This window comes from Pithys albifrons, chromosome 9 (genome assembly GCF_047495875.1).
Source record: "Pithys albifrons albifrons isolate INPA30051 chromosome 9, PitAlb_v1, whole genome shotgun sequence".
NCBI classification, from domain to species: Eukaryota; Metazoa; Chordata; class Aves; order Passeriformes; family Thamnophilidae; genus Pithys; species Pithys albifrons.
The window spans coordinates 34,246,790-34,262,977 of NC_092466.1; the positions used below are offsets into that span (position 1 = coordinate 34,246,790).

Below are 16,188 nucleotides of genomic sequence, written 5' to 3' on the forward strand. Positions count from 1 at the left end.
CCCAACCTGTGCCAGCACCTGCCCACCCTCACAGGGAAGAATTTCTCCCCTGTATGTAATCTAAACCTACTCTCTGTCAGTGGGAAGCCATTCCCCCTTGCTCTGTCACTCCAAGCCCTTGTAAATAGTCTCTCTCCACATTTCTTGAGGGCCCTTTCAGGCACTGGAATGCCACAATTTGGTCACCCCAAAGCCTTCTCTTCTCCAGGCTGAACAAGCCCAGCTCTCCCAGCTTTTCCTCACAGCAGAGGTGCTCTATCCCTCTAATCCTTTTGGTGGCCTCCTCTGGACTCCCTCCAACAAGTCAATGTCCTTCCTGTGCTGGGGACCCCAGAGCTGGATGCAATGCTCCAGGTGGGTGCTTTGAACTGATCTCCTGAGCTCCTGTCACCTTTGGATGCATTGGGAGCACAGCTGGACTGTGTTGGATGAGCAGTGTGGGCACTCCAGGTTCTGAACCAGCCTCACCTGGGCAGAGGGTGGTGCAGGTGATCTTCTGGAAAGGCTGCCCGTCACAGAAGGAGCCACCATTGAGTGGTGCGGGGTTGGTGCAGGTCCGGGTGCGCTTCTGCCAGCCCCGGCCACAGCGGTTGTTGCAAGGAGACCACTCGGACCAGGTGGACCAGCCACCGTTCACTGCAAGGGGAGATGGACAGCATTAACACCTGAGCCCAGTTCAGCAGGGACAGGAGCTAAGCCTCGGGTTCTTATACCTCCTCAGACCCCCTGGTACAGCTCACCCTCATGAAAGGCAAATCACAGGACACCTTCGTGTGTCTCCAGCCCCATGCCCAAGATGCTCAAGCTTGCTTGGGTCCTTTTTCCACTTGGCAAATATTTATGTGTCTGATCCCAAATGAGATTTTTGGTTTCGTAGCGAAGTTCAGCAAAATGCAGCTTTTCAGCTGCTTTCAGAGTCAAATCAATCCAGTTGGATCCAACCTCCATCCACCTTCCCACCCAACTGAGAAGGCTTGGAAATACATCCATCCCTGCACCTCAGAACCTCTCCCAAGAGTCTGTGCAAGCTAAAAGAAGCTCCTGTTCTGCAGATACTGGTTATTACCTAATTTAATGCACTAGTTTAATTCACTCCTACTACTCCCAGAAAGTGCCCATATTCCCCCTGTCTGGAGGCCTGGCCAGCAGCAAAGGGCCCCTCCCTGGAGCAAGTGCTGGTACCGTAGACGATGACAGCAGCCGTGGTGCTCCGGCGCTTGGCCACGATGTTCTTGGCCATGCAGGTGTAATTAGCAGTGTCCAAGAGCCGGGCCTGCTTGATGATGAGGTTGTGGTCGATGGTGATCAGGAAGTTGGTGTCCTGGGAGGGATCGATGACGTCCTCATTCCTCAGCCACTCCACCTGGCAGTACATGGGTGGGTGAGGATGGTGATTAAGCCTTCACCAAGATCACCGATGTTCTCACCACCTTTGGCCAACCTGACTGTATTTATTTCTCCTCCTCAACTTTGCCCCTGACTGTATTTCTCCTCAAAAACCAGGCCAGATCAGACCAGGGCACATTACTGCTGCTTTGGCCAAGGATGAGACACTGTGGCACAGCTCCCAGGGACTGACTGAGCTGTGGGCAAGGAAAGCTCCACTACTGTGGTAGGGAAACCCACCCATACTGACTTTCCTAACTGCCCTCTGTACCCACTGGTGACTACTCACTGGGTGCCTCCTTGTCAGCTCTTCTCTCTAAGGGTTAACAGCACCTCAGGAAGTGTAGGAGAGGTGTTCTGAGCAGGTGCTGAGGTTACCTCTGCTATTAGATGTCACAGTAACAGATCCACTGCCCAAAATAAACCATTCTGCTGCATAATGAGAGCTGATGGTCTCAGCACAAGGCCATCCATCATGGCCACAAGCCACCCGCAAGGATGTGCCCTGGGATGGGAGGGGACACTCCAACAATTAGGGTGGCATTCCTTTGGGTGCAGGGCCACTCACCTCAGCCTGTGGGACCCCCTCAGGCGGGCGACACTGCAGCAGGACCTCGTGCTCCAGAGGGACCTCCTTGCCCAGTGGCTCCTGGTCAAAATTCTTCCGTAGGTCTGAGAGAGAAAGGAAAAGCCAGGGGTTACCAGCCCTGCTGCAGGAACAGGGCAACCTCCAAGACTTTGGTGGATGCCTCAACACCAAGTGCCCACGAGTCAAGAAATCCCTCTGGCAGAGCACAGCCAGAGAAAAGCCATGCCCTGGGAGGAAGGAGCTGAAGAATCATGTTTTCCAGCATGGATTTGGGCAGCACACGGTCCTGAAGGACAAGATCTTTCCTCCTCTATTCTTTTCCTCCCTGCAAGCTTATACCCCATCCTGTCATTTCCTTTTGGGGCTAAATCTCAGCTTGACCACTGTTTCTTCATCCCTCCTATTTCCTTCCCCCTCTGGACCTTGCTCCAGGACCCTCCTTTCATGAATGGGGAAAATGAGATTTTTACAACAGTTCAGCTCCCACATTAGTGCTGAAGCAAATTCCCAGATTTCCAGGCTAAGGGGGCTCAGCTCTGCCCTGGTTGGTCCTGGCTAAGCGACATACCCAGACTTGCTTAAAATGCATCCATTGCACTCCAGTGGGGAATGGCTGCACAGGAAAAGCCTTGGGGAAGGGGAAAGACTAGAAGACCAGCAGAGCCCCTCGGGATGTAGAGGACATGGCAATGTCCTGCTCCAGAGCTTTGGAAGAAGCAGGAGCATCACTAGATGGTGCTGCAATCCTCTGCTACAGCTCCCAGACCTCTCCATGTGGCTACTGAAGCCCGACTTCATCTCATCTGTGCTGAAAAACGCCATGTGTTCAAGACCAGGTTGGATGTGACTTTGAGCAGCCTGGTCCAGTGGAAGGTGTCCCTGCTCATGGCAGGGAGGTTGGAATGAGATGAGTTTTAAGATGCTTTCCAACCCAAACCATTCTATGATTCTCTGATTCCATGATTTTCCCAGTTCAGACTAAACCCTTCAGCAGCACAGCTGATCCATCAGACCTCTCTGTTTTGGATAACATGTTGGATTATTAGCCCTCTAATAACAAAATCCGTTTGGGGCTGGGGAAGCCTGGCTGTTCTCCCATGGCTTTGCCATCTCATTTGCTAATCGAGCAAATTTGGGCAGGAACAGCCTGATTAACTCACCCTTAGCCAGGCTGACAACCCCAAACAGCAGCTCAGAGAGGTGACATATGACAGCAGGGACTCTGGAGACACGGAGTCGCTGATTCAGGCAGAGCGTGCAAGGTGCTATCCTTGGGTTATTAGGGATAATAAAGCACTGGGAAGAGCTGAGCTGATGGGCACTGCGGCATTAACCCAGGTAGTGCCACGGTCTCTCGCCCAGGTGTGCAGGGACAATGCCACTCAGTAGCAAAGGTAGGGCTGGCTGGGGAGCAAAGACCAGGGTCATCCAGCAGGTCATCCCTGAGTGACCAAAAAGTGACTTCAACAGGGAGCCAGCTTTGGAGACAGGCACTTACACGCTATGCGGACGTAGGCGCGGCGGCTCTTGGTGGTACCCGCCGAGCTCCAGGCCACACACTGGCACCAGTAATCCTCCAAGCCAAAGAGCTCCTCCACCTGCTGCCGGGACACCTCGATCTGCACCTCCCGCACCAGAATCCCTGGAAGGGGAGAGAGGGATGGCATCAACTTGGCAGGAGCATCCAGCAGAAGGGAAACTGAGGCAGCACCTGAGAGGGATGGTGGATGTGCAAAGCTGGGGGGCAGGGGCAGCGGGTGGGAGGCATCTCATCTGGGGTTGGCACCTCTGCAGATCAGGGAGACTGTTCCCTGCAGAGGGTGACTTGGAGATGAAGCCAGGGCAATGGATCCCATGGAATTGTCTCTTTTTAACCCCAGGTCTGGCTGAGCAGGATCAGGACCTGTTCACCATTTCTAGAGGCATCACCCACCTCCACCAGGTCTCTCCCATGTCACCAACATCCCTGCCCAGACCCCTTTCCACTCCCCAGGGTTTGAAGGATGCCTCCCAGGCTTTGTTCCAGGGACAAACCATCCCTGTCAGTGTCACTTAAATACAAATATAACAAGATGAATAAAAGATCTTAAGGAAATCACCCTAACCATGGCAGGGGTGAGATGACAAAGGTGACACCACCGTGCTCAGGGCATGCTCCCCTGGACTGCAGGATGCTGAAGCATCAGTGGCTGCCACCAAGGGCAGGAGGGACTCAGGGCTTACTTTTCCTTATTTTAAACAATACCTGCCCTTTTTTTGCAGTTTCTATTTTAAAAAGGCCTCAATTTCACGGCGATCGAGCGCCGCACGCTCCCCAGCTGTAATTTTGTTACAGCTCGCTCCCAGTGCTGTGAGGAGCAATTACTGTCTCTCTGCCACCTTTCTGCAGAAGAGCTGACAAGGAAATACAATTTATTTTGTCACTATTCAGGGGAAAAAAAACCACCAACCTGACAAAACAAACCAAGGAAAAGGTATTTGGGCCAAGCACTTGTGGGATACTTAAGGTTTTTAGAAGGACCCAGGATGGAGATGGCTCAAACATACCTTGTGTATCTGGAAAGCTCTAGAGGGATGGGCTGAGCAGCTTTGGAAAGGTGGGGAGCATCCTGCAAATGCCCTATCCCTGTCCCCCTGAAAGCAGTGGCAACCCCAAACTGCAGACTGAGCTCATGGCTCACAGGAGTGACTATGTAAGGGTTTCCAGGCACCCAAACCCAGCCGCTCTTCCCGCCTGGCCCTTCTCGCCCAGCTGAATTATCCTCCCTGACTTGGCCTATTTTTGCTTTCTTCCGCATGAAATGTTTTGGATCAGAGGCAGTCAGAGCATTACTGAGCTGGGCTCATTCAAGACACGTCATCTTAAAAGTTTCTTTTTTTTTTTCCTTCCTTCCTTTTTAAAGGTCTCTTTTCCCAAGCTTTTAACCCAGGACACTTAAAAACTAACCGTGTTAACCTGTGTCTTTGTGCCCAGCTCTCCACTGTGCCCTTTGCAGCAGCTTTCCTGACCAAGGCCAGGCGCTGCAAATGCAGATTTTTTAGCATGTCAAACCACTTTGGTTCCAATTCCTTTTTTCTCAGGGAAGCTGCTGAGCAGAGATGCCCATGCTGCCAGCTTTACATGCACAACATCACCTCCACATTGAAGGCACTGTTGGTCTGTTCCCTGATAGCAGCAATACCATCTTTGAAGCCTCCTGGATGAAGGAGGTGTGTGCTTTTTCCTCCCCAAATTGCTGGCACACTTTCTACATCAGTAGACTGGAATCTGGGAGGGTGATGCTGGCCCAAAGCACATGAGCTACCCCTGCAACAGGTTTCCCAAAGGGATATTCCATCCCTGAGAGTGTTCCAGGCCAGGTTGGATGGGGCTTGGAGCAACTTACTCTGCCCATGGCAGGGGGTGGATCTGGATGGCCTTTAAGGTCTCTTCCAAATCAAGCTATTGTAGGACTTCATGAATCTATGAAATATAGTGGGGGTTTTTCCCACAGAGCACATCAGTAAGCCAGGAAACTCCCTGCTGTAGGGTGCTGGGATGATCCAGAGGAGAAATTTAGACATTTAGACAAATTAACAAGTGGGAACTCATCCAGGGCTGGACCACACTGCTCAGATACTGCCACTGGAGCAGGGAATCCCTAATCATGGATGGCAGAAAGCTGGGAGGGTGGCAGTGCAGGCTCCATCTCTCCCTCCTTGTCCTGGTTTAGTGCTCTTCCCCTGAGCATCCTCCACTGTCATACACGGGGCACACAGACCTTTGGCTCAACCCAGTGTGGCCAGATGTTATAAATAAATTCAGATCCCCTCAGCAAAGGCTGCTCGGTCACTGACCAGCACTGAGCCTGCCCTGGAGTTCTGAGGGTTTCCACTCTGGCCTCTGTAAGAGCTGGGAGGTGGAGATGCACCCTGGAAAAGAGAAATGCTGTGGCCTCTGCTCCCATCAGCCTCTGGAGAAGCAAAGGGACAGCCTTTCCCTTCAGAGATGGCATCTCTGACCATCCTTCCTCTGGAAGAAAAACTCTCCAGGAATTGCTGAAGCAGCTTTAGGAGGAATGACTCAAAAAGCCACAGAGAAAAGAAACGATCTCCCCTTTGCAGAGCAGGTTCAGGGATGGGCCCAAACACAGACTGGCTCATGGCTAGTATAGGATGGAGAGAGAGATGCCAGGAAGGGGCAAGATTGTGGGAAAAACCACAGGGACAAGATGTAAAAATAGTTGTGGGTCCTCCAGGCTGATGAAGTCTCTCCTCTAAGCCCAGCCTGACTTCTAAGGCCAACACCACAGTGGTTCAAGAGCCTGCCTTGGTTTAAAGCCCCCTGGATGCCACCTGCTCAGGGATTTGCAGAGAACAGATCTTACATGGAAAATGTGACTGTTTTCCTCCACTCCTGATCAGGCCACAGGCACCAAAACTGGTGCAGGAAAGACAGGAGGTGAGCTAAAGCATCCCAATTTTAGCAAACCTACTTGATTACAAGATATCTCCAACCCCACGCCTTGTTCTCATGCCAGGAGGTTTCAAGGCATGGACCACACAGCTCTGTGGAGCCCAATCCCATGGAATGAGACCCCACTAAAATGCCTGAAGCACCTTCTTGCCCTCTGTTCCAGGCAGCCAGAGCCTGACATATCCTCCAAGGCAGGGAAGAGCTCATTTGCCATCAAAAGGCATTTCAAATCCTGCCTGCAATTGCTCTCATTAGCCATTAAACACCTAATCCCCCTGTGACCCTGAGTAAGCTGCCAGCCTTTGCCACCCCTCCTGGCAATGACTCCTACGTGTTGATTAGGCATTTTGTAGGAAAGCTGTTCCTTTTTTTTTATCAGATTTAAACGTGCTGCCTTTAAAATCCCATTTAACAAGCCCAGGTCCTCCAAAAGGCTAAGTGTGCAAGCAGGCTGGCTGAGTTCCCCAAGCTTCCAGGGGGTGTGGTGACCACAGCCCCATCATCGTGCCTACATCAGTGGTGTGGAAAGTCTACCTGTTGGTCTGCCTAGAGGAGGACCATCAACAGTGTGGCTTTGCAACAGGGAGCAGGGCAGAAGCACCCGGAAAGAAGAGAGGGAAGGGGAGGGGGAGGGATGGCAAGGGTGGGTTTGCTCACCAGTGACCTCATCCAGGCTCTCCTTGGTGACATGGTCGTTCTGGTTGACCCACTCCCCGTTGCACTTGAAGTAGATCTGGGTGGCAGGGTTGGCGCGGCAGACGAGCTCCACTGGCTTGTTCTTCACGATGTAGGCGTCCTGTGGCTCCAGCAGGAAGTGAGGGAGGGTCTCTGCTGGCGCTGAGGGGAAGGAGTCAGGCAGCACATCGCTGTACTCCAGCCCTGCCAGGGAGCAAGAGGGTTGGGAGGTGCCCTTAGTCCCGTCCCAGCAGGAATACATCTCTTGCCTGTACCACTTCAACCCTCCCTGTCCTTCCCAGGACTGCCCTGCACATGGTGGTGTCACCAAGAGCCCTTGCTGAGGTTGCTTGGAAAAGCAAAAGAGGGCTGGAGGCACCCCCAAAACCAGAGAAGTAAATCCCTAAATCCCTGCTAGCCAAAGAGCTGTGGGGTTCATCCTGGTTTTCCCTGGATACCAGCCTCTCATCCATACTCTGAGCCCACAGTCTGAGTGACCTCACCAGAGGACACCACGAGTGAAAAAGCAAAACAAGCCCAGGTCCAGGGATATCGATGGAGACACTGAGAGGCTTCACAGTGTCTCCCACCCCAAGTCTCCTCCTCACAGCCCTGAGGAACGTACAGGTGTGCTCCAGGCAAAATGCTGGCAAGGCTCCTGCTGGGAATGCTGACCATATCCCAGCACAAAACTCAAGACATCCAACAGGACATCCACATCCTCAGTGGAGCTGCATTTGGGATCTCACACCCCTGTCAACACTTGGATTTCTGCATCACATGACAGGTGAGTGATCGCTTCCAGCCCAACCACCTTCAGGGAACACCACCCAAAGATGCCATCAGGAATCACATTCTCCCACACCAGAAAGGGTCAGTGACCTGGGAAGCTCCATCTTCCTGCTTTTTTGCTTTCACAAGTCATCAAAATGCAAAAATTACTGGAAAAAGAGGTCACATCTGCTCAGGCCAGGCCAAGAAAAGTCTTGGAAAGGGGTGAGCACCTTAGTGCTCACACAGGGACATAATCCCTGAGGAGTGGGAGCCTCAGGGTGGCTCATCCTCAGCAGCAGCTTGGGAAGATGCTGGGACTGATGCTAAGCATCATCTGCAGGAAACCTGTTTCCAGCCATTTCACCCATTAAGATCAAACCCAAATATCACAGGACTAATAAAAAAATCCACAGGGGTGCACTGGGATGCTGCTGCTTAACCTGTTGTTCCTGGGAATCTCACTAGCAGTCAGGTCACATCACAAGGCTTTTCTTTACACCCAAAGGAGTTATGAGCTTTTCCTCCTCCTCTCTTCCCCCAGCCAGAGCTGTGATTCTCAACTTCAGGCACTGCAGCGTGCAGGAAAACAGTAAATATCCCCAGCCCTGTGATAACATCTCCAGAGCTTGGCAGGGAAAAGGAAGGAGCCCACTCCCTTCATCACCCTTGGCAAGGAATGGTGCTGCACAGAGAGAATCAGAATGTCAAGATGTGAGGAGGAGGAGGAGGAGGAGAAGGAAGAAGAGGAAAAAAATATAATCGGATGCATCAAGAAAACAAGATGACCAAGCTGCCTCCCGAGCAAAAATCAGTGAGGGGAAAAAAAAATGCACGAGGTCAGTCGTTTAAAATCCATTTAGGAAAATTGACTTTCCATTTCCATTTAACACAGCACTAAGGGAGAGCGGTAGGACATTTGTCATAATCCATTAACTGCTCTTTTGGAAACAATGAATTAAACTCCAGGCTAATTTTTTTTCTCTCTCTCTCTCTGGCTGGCTCTTCCCCACCTCTCCTCAGCCGGTTATTTCCTCTCCCTTCTCAAATGCAGACCTGTGATTTTCCCAGGCCCTCCAGCAGTCAGGGGGACAGGGAATGCTGAGGTGTGAGCCCCCTACCCTGAGCAGTCCCACACTGCTCCCCAAGCCCACCCCAACCCCTGGTCCTGCTCCCCTCTTCTGCTGAGCAGCCTCTTGCCTGTGTCCCAGCAGCAAATCTCCCTTTTTTAATTTTTATTTCTTTCTTAATTTACTACTCAATTTTTCATCCACTGAGTTGTTGTTTTGTTGGTCGTTTGCTGGGTTTTTATTTCAAAAACTGCTTTGATGCCACAAATCATAATTCCCTGGCAAAGAGGGTTGGCAGGAGATAATCTAACTGGCAACAGAGGCAGCCAACAAAACTACACTCCTGCGTGAAAACCTCCCTGGGATGATGCTCCTGCATCCCTGTGCCATGCAGCCTGCAAAGTCACACCTGAACTTGGCAGCTGGGAAAGGGCACAGGCAATGCCTGCTCAGTCCAGAGCACCCTCCAAAAATCCACTAGTGCAATGCCTGGGGGCTTGTTGGCCACTCATCCCCAGGGTAGGGGTGGCTCCTGAGTGATGATTAATAAGAGTGACCCACAAAGCCTCGATGTCCCTAAAGAAGGCAATTTTCAGAAGGACCTTCCACTATGGAAGTGACTACACCCCAAAGTGCACATGCCTGATCCAAAACCATGGGCAAGGAGAGGTCCTCCTCCAGCAGAGCACCAAAGACATGTTTTCTCCCACCTCAGTGCCACTTGGTGATGCTAAAGGAGACTTCAGGTCATCAGAGAGGATCTGGGAGCCTTCGGGGGATGAGTCACGGCCGGATGGGAATGAAAACGCCGGGTTTGTGACTCACCCGTGATCATCTGCCGTGGGATGGGTGATGCTCCAGGCTGTGATGGGAGCCACCTTGACCCCCCAGCACAGGGTTTTGGGCTGAAACACCCCCAGTGGTACCAAAAACCTGCTGGGTCCCACCTGGGCCCCTGCTCCAAGAGGGAAGGATCTACCCAAATAAATGCTGGGGGTCTCAAGCTCAACAATTCAAGGTTCTTCTCATGGAGGTTCAGTGGCTTTGGGGACAAGGGGGGTGGAATAGGAGGATGTCCCCAACCAGATTCAGCATCTGCTTTTGGTGACTATAAAAACATACTCAATTTAAGGTTTGAACCCAAAACACTTGAACTTTTAAAGCAAAGAGCACCCTGGCTGCTGGGAAAGTTTAAATCCTGCAAATTCACAACAGCTGAGAGATCTTCTGGGGCCAAAAAAGCAGCTCTAACAGGAGAGAGGGGAAAAGGGTGTTGCTTTTTTTGTCAGACTTGTAACCGGGGTTATGCTATGGAGCCCCAACCTCACAGATCCCTCAGGCTCATGGATGGAAGCAAATGAAGGGAGAGGATGAATTCTCTGTCCAGAAATCCAGCTGAAAAAAAGAATCTGCATCTGGGCAGGGCGTTTTTCTCCATCATGATACAGCCACTGGTGTTTAAACAAGCTGGGGAAGAATTAAGGCATAGGAACAACAGGGACTTTGGATGAGAAAAGGGAGGAGAATCATGCTGGGCACATTTATCATAACCCATCAACCCAGCCTTTCATTCCTCTTCCCGATGCCTGGCCACCCACTGCATGGGAAACCTCTTGCTCCACTAACACTCATGGGGGGCCCCCAAAAATTCCACACACAGTTGGTGGGGGGGAAAACACGGCTGCTTGTGCCATGTGGAAGAACAACTGCTGCTCCTTCTGCCCTGACTATCCTGCACCAACTGCAAAATACCCCCAAAATAAAAGCCCTTTCTCAGTGGTGCAGCCCCCTCACCTCTATGGAGGCCACTTCTGCTCTGCCCACCCCGCTCCAATCCCACCCGAGGTGACACTTTGGCCCACTGACCGCAGGAGCAGCACACACGGGAGAGGCTTTTGCATGGGAAAGCAGGAAAGGAGCCCTGCACAGCCGGGAATTCCAGTCCCGCAATCAGACAAGCAATAAAACTCCCAGCAGTGACAAACTAATAAATATTTGAGCGAGCGCTCCGCTGCCTGTGATCATCATCGCCCTGGCAGACGTCTGCAGGGGGTTCCCATCTGCTGGCTTCCCTCCTTCCCACTGGAGGTGGGTGCCTGCTTCCCAGCTCTCTTTTGGGGTGGGTTTGTTGTTTTTTTTTTTGGAAGTCCCAGGCTGTCACCATCCCACAGTCTTGCACTATTTGGGGCACGGTGTTACGGGGCTGCTGGAGCACTGCCTTCAGTACTCGAGATGTTTTTGGGGGGAAAAAGGGAAGGAGGGGGCAGCTCCCAGCTCAACCAAACCCTGAAGCCTTGAGGATGAGTGTGGAGGGAGCAGCGAGACAGAAAAGGGAGGAGGGGAATAGGCACCGAGGACTTCTTTCCTCTCCCCATCCCTCACCACACGTTTTAATCTGCTGGGGTTGAGCTGGATTATCCGCAGCATCTGTTCCCTGGGGGGTGAACTGCAGATGTTTGCAGCCAGCACTTGCAACTTGGTTGAAGATCGACGAATCCACCAGCCCTTCCACCCCACAGGGAGCAGCACTGGAGCCGGGATCCAGCCTTTAACCCTCCCTTCATCACCCCAAACACTTGGCACAAGGGATGGTGAGCCTGGAAAGCAATTCCCCTCGGAAAGCAGTTCCCTCTGTAGCAATGGCCAAGCAAACCTCCACAGGAAAGCGTTAAAATCCTCTCTCCTGCAATTGTTATCCCTTCAAATATTTGGAAGATTACAGGAGCATTAGTGGCTGCCCATCACCCACGGCCACCATCCCTCCCTCCATCGTACCAGGCAGGCAGGGATGCGATGTAAGGATGTAAGGATTAAGCTGGGATGCCTGGGTTTCTCCGGCTGGGTTTCTCCAGCTAAATCTCAGAGCTGGTGGACACTTAACCCCTTCTGTCTCCATGTCCCCCCATTCCCACCTGCCTCAGGGCAAGCGCTTTTTCATGGGAAGGCCTGGGAGGCAATGGTTAAACCTGCCAGGTGGGTTAAAATCCTCCTGTAGAAATGAAAAAAAAATATATGACAGCTTATCTCCAGCACCACAGGAGAGTCATCTGCTTTCCCAATCCCCCTTCCCTATCCCCCAGCAGGGATGGGAATGGCTTTGGCTCCAGACACCGAGATGGAGGAGATGCTCTGGCCAGTGGCTTGGCTTAAGGAGGTGTCTGAAAGGCTGGAGTGGGGCTCTTCCCCACAAAATCCCCCCTTCCCATGGCCTTCAGGGAGAACATATGAACAGACTCATTTAGGGATTAGTGCTGTTGCCATTTATGCTCCAGCAGATTTCGATGCTGGAGCCATGGCATAGCTCACTTCCATTCCAGAGTGCCTGCTCCACTGAGGGCATCTCCACTGCAAGCTCTGGGGGGATGCAAAGGCTTCTCACCACATTCCAGTCCCTCCCTGAGCTCAGGGGGAGCCAACATCACCAGTCCAGGCCTGCCCTGCTCTCATGGGCATCACAGACTGCCCTCCTGGGACAGTTTTGTGCCCAGCACTAACACATAGCCAAGCTTTTCATCCTAAAAGCACCCTGAGCATCCTTCCTCCCCCCAAAATCATCCTCTCTTCCCCGAGCATCCTCTCATCCCTGATCCACCAAATTCAGCCTCCCACACACGTGTGCTCTCCCAACATGAAGACCCATCACTGAAGACATGACAGCAGCATGTGGCATCTTCAAAGGCAAAGTCTCCATGAGGTGGAGTAGTGCCATGCCAAGCCCACTGCCCTTTCTCCAGGGATGCATCCCATTGGAGTCACAGCAGGGAAAAATGAGGACGACTCAAAACACAGGGTGCCATTGAGGATGGGCTTGGAAAATTTGAAGGCACTCACACCCAGCTCTCTCCCTGCTGACTCTTTGAACAGAGCCCACAAAATCCTGTGCCTTCAAAACCCTGGGATTGTTCAAAGTGGGTTCAGGCACAAGCTGGGAAGCGCTGACGAAAGTGAGATGCAGGGAATGTAACAGGTCCCCAGGGCTGCAGCTGGCTGATGTAACCCCCGGCCTCATTAACTCAGCGTGGCTCATTAACCTCTCCCTCTGCGGGGGGGCCGAGGGGACAGATCCAAGCTTCCCACAGAGGCCAAAAAACTGAGCATGGAACCTTCAGGCACAGCAAGGACAACCAGTGGTACCCGGCCTCTGGTTCCATCTGGGTTCACAGTCACAGAGGGGAAATTCAGGTTAGACTTTTGGAAGGAATTCTTCCCTGTGAGGTTGGGGAGGACCTGGCACAGAATGCCCAGAGAAACTGTGGCTGCCCTATCCCTGGAAGCACCCAAGGCCACATTGGACAGGGCTTGGAGCAATGTGGGCTGGTGGAAAATGTCCTTGCCCACAGCTGCAGACTTGGAACGAGATGACCCTTAAGGTCCCTTCCAACCCAAACCATTCTATGATTCTCTCTCATCTCCAGTCTGGAGCAAGGTTGGATTTTGAGGTCAAAAAGCTATGGGGATGATGTGCTTGTGGGGTGACCATCCTCGTGGTGCCTGATACCTCCCCCAAACATGGTAACTCAGCAAAGGCTGGACCACAGAAATCCAGCCCCCTGTGTGCTGCTGTGCTCAGAGCTGTGCTGGGGTCTGCAGAACGGTGGTGTTCTACCTTTCTGGTCCCCCAGAAAGTGGAGCCCATCCCCTCCTGCTCCCACCAGCCAGAAAAGCACCTGCTTGTGTGGGCTACATTTGGCCTCTCCACTGTCACCAATCTTTTATTAATAAGTAAACCTGGAAAGAACCACTTAACCTTTCCCTCAAGCATCTCTGCCTGACAAACCGGCTCCTTTTCCTCCACTGGCTGCCCTCTTCCAGGAGCCTCACAGTCTCTTGGCATCCCCTTCCTACCAAAACTGGCATCATCCAACGCCTGTCCTTCATGCCATCACCTCCAGCTCCTCCCAGAGCCCACCCAGCTTGGGACAGACGGACAGCAGGACAGACAGGCATTTCCCAGTGGGTTATCACTCCCGCCCAGCGACAGGCAAGCTTTATAATTAGAGAGCATTCCTCCCTGGCGTGTGTAATGAGGGGGTGCACCAGCCAGCCCTAATTATACCCTTGGACAAAAATAAGCAGATTCCTCCTCTCCCAGCCAAAGGAAAAGCCTGCAGCCAGCCAGCATCCCTTGCTGCACACCTTTATTGCACCAGGTCTGGATGGGGAGGAGGAACAAAATAAAGCAAGCAAAGTCTGTGCTGAGAAAAGGATGGGAAGGATCTGGGCAGTGCCAAGGATGTTTCTAAAGGCAATGGCCTTATTGATCAAAAACACTTAGATACATAAATATAAATCAACTTTTTAGCTAAATTCTCAGGTCAGCTTTTTGCAAAGCAGCCTGAGAGGCAAACTAAGGCAAGGTGCCCTCGCATAGGGCATCCAACCACCACATGCCTGCACATCCCAACTCAGCATCCCTGTGCATCCCAATACAGCATCCTTGGGCACCCCAACTCAGCATCCCTGTGCATCCCAGTACAGCATCCTTGGGCACCCCAACTCAGCATCCCTGCGCATCCCAATACAGCATCCTTGGGCACCCCAACTCAGCATCCCTGCGCATCCCAGTACAGCATCCTTGGGCACCCCAACTCAGCATCCCTGTGCATCCCAGTACAGCATCCTTGGGCACCCCAACTCAGCATCCCTGTGCATCCCAGTACAGCATCCTTGGGCACCCCAACTCAGCATCCCTGCACATCCCAATACAGCATCCTTGGGCACCCCAACTCAGCATCCCTGCGCATCCCAATACAGCATCCTTGGGCACCCCAACTCAGCGTCCCTGCACATCCCATTACAGCATCCCTGTGCATCCCAACTCAGCACCCCTGTGCATCCCAATACAGCATCCTTGGGCACCCCAACTCAGCATCCCTGTGCCCCTGCCAGCCACGACTAAGAGGGTCTAACCCAAATCCCAACCATCCCCAGTCCCCAACAGGAGAAACACCCAGGCACTGGTGGCAACTTCCCTTGATGGGAGTTGGGAAGAGAGATTTATCTTGTTGATTATGCATTATGCTGGAGTATTTATGGAGCCACTACTCTTTTGTTTATCTTTATGATTATGATAATCAAAGGCGAAACCTCCTGAGAAGTGTAAACAGCTGAGATCCCTTATGGTACAAACCTCTTCATTTTTCATTATATGGATTTATAACACAACGCAAGCAGATTGGAGTAAATTGTTCCTTATTTCTGGTTTTAACAGAGCACAGCTGTGAGCTGTGCGGATCCCCGTAAATACCCACGGAAAAGAGAATGAATTAAAAAAAAAGTAAAGAAAGGAAGAGAAAAAGGAGGAGGAATTATGTAGCAAATCCCTGTTACACTCTATTGTGCTCACTTCTTTTGTGCTGTTTTATACATTCCCTTCAGGGGAGCAGTTATGTTGGAAAACTATCTCCAAATTTCATCTAGTGCTGGTTCTTGTTATGGGCACAGACACTTCCCTTTGTGCTATTTTAATTCCATTGTCACGGTCCTCTTGTAGAGTTTGTTCTATTTACTGAGCTACAACATCATTTTTAATGGATATAATAATTATATTAACTTTTTATTTATTTGCTTTGGCTCATAAAAGGAAAGAGACAGCAGCTGAGAAAGCAGTAACGTGCTGTTTATTCACATGTACGGCGTGTGCTGGGTTTCTGTTGTGGAAAGAATAATAATTCCGACAAGAAAAGAGAGAAGGGAAAAGAAAGCAAGGAACAAACAGTGACTTGTTGCCCTGGTTAACACCACAAAGTCCGAGGAATTATTAATTATCTTTCAAATTGCAGTAAACCAAGTGCAAGATGCAATCTCTCCTTGGAAAACAAAACAAAAAAAAAAAGGGAAGGAAAAGAAGGGTCTCCTGTTCAACTGAGCAGTGCAGTTTTAAAATGCTAAGTCGGTGTGAAAGAAAGTTGCCGGTTTTGCAGACAGGGAGCGATTTCCCCTTCACCCAAATTACATACATATTTCAAAATGTAAATTCTCCAGCGTTCCCCTTGAGAGTGCAACTTTCAGGAGGCTGTTTTGCTATGGGTGGGGATTTTTTTTTCCCTGAATGTGCAAATCTGGAGGCGACTGCCTTGGCTTTGGGCATGAAAAGTGACTTTAAACCAGCAGCGAGCAGGGCTGGGTGTGCTCCTTGGGAAGAGAAGGATGTTCTGCTGCCCACTGGGCATCCCAGCTTTGAGCATCCCCTCCCTGGACACACACATCCCACAGGACCACGAGCTGGTTTCACCCTCTGA

At 51.5% G+C, this 16,188-nt stretch overlaps 1 protein-coding gene across 2 annotated transcripts in view; it reads right to left on the reverse strand.

Annotated features, from left to right (window-relative positions):
* Nucleotides 1-16,188, reverse strand: part of UNC5B (unc-5 netrin receptor B) — a 57,378-nt gene that overhangs the window by 9,838 nt on the left and 31,352 nt on the right. For both annotated transcript variants that reach the window (XM_071563697.1, XM_071563698.1), the window contains exons 2-6: nucleotides 7,089-7,310; nucleotides 3,474-3,617; nucleotides 1,955-2,058; nucleotides 1,183-1,363; nucleotides 469-636 (exon numbers count right to left, since the gene is read on the reverse strand). In XM_071563697.1, coding sequence (XP_071419798.1) covers nucleotides 469-636; nucleotides 1,183-1,363; nucleotides 1,955-2,058; nucleotides 3,474-3,617; nucleotides 7,089-7,310 — 819 coding nt within the window. The remainder of the gene's footprint in view (nucleotides 1-468; nucleotides 637-1,182; nucleotides 1,364-1,954; nucleotides 2,059-3,473; nucleotides 3,618-7,088; nucleotides 7,311-16,188) is intronic.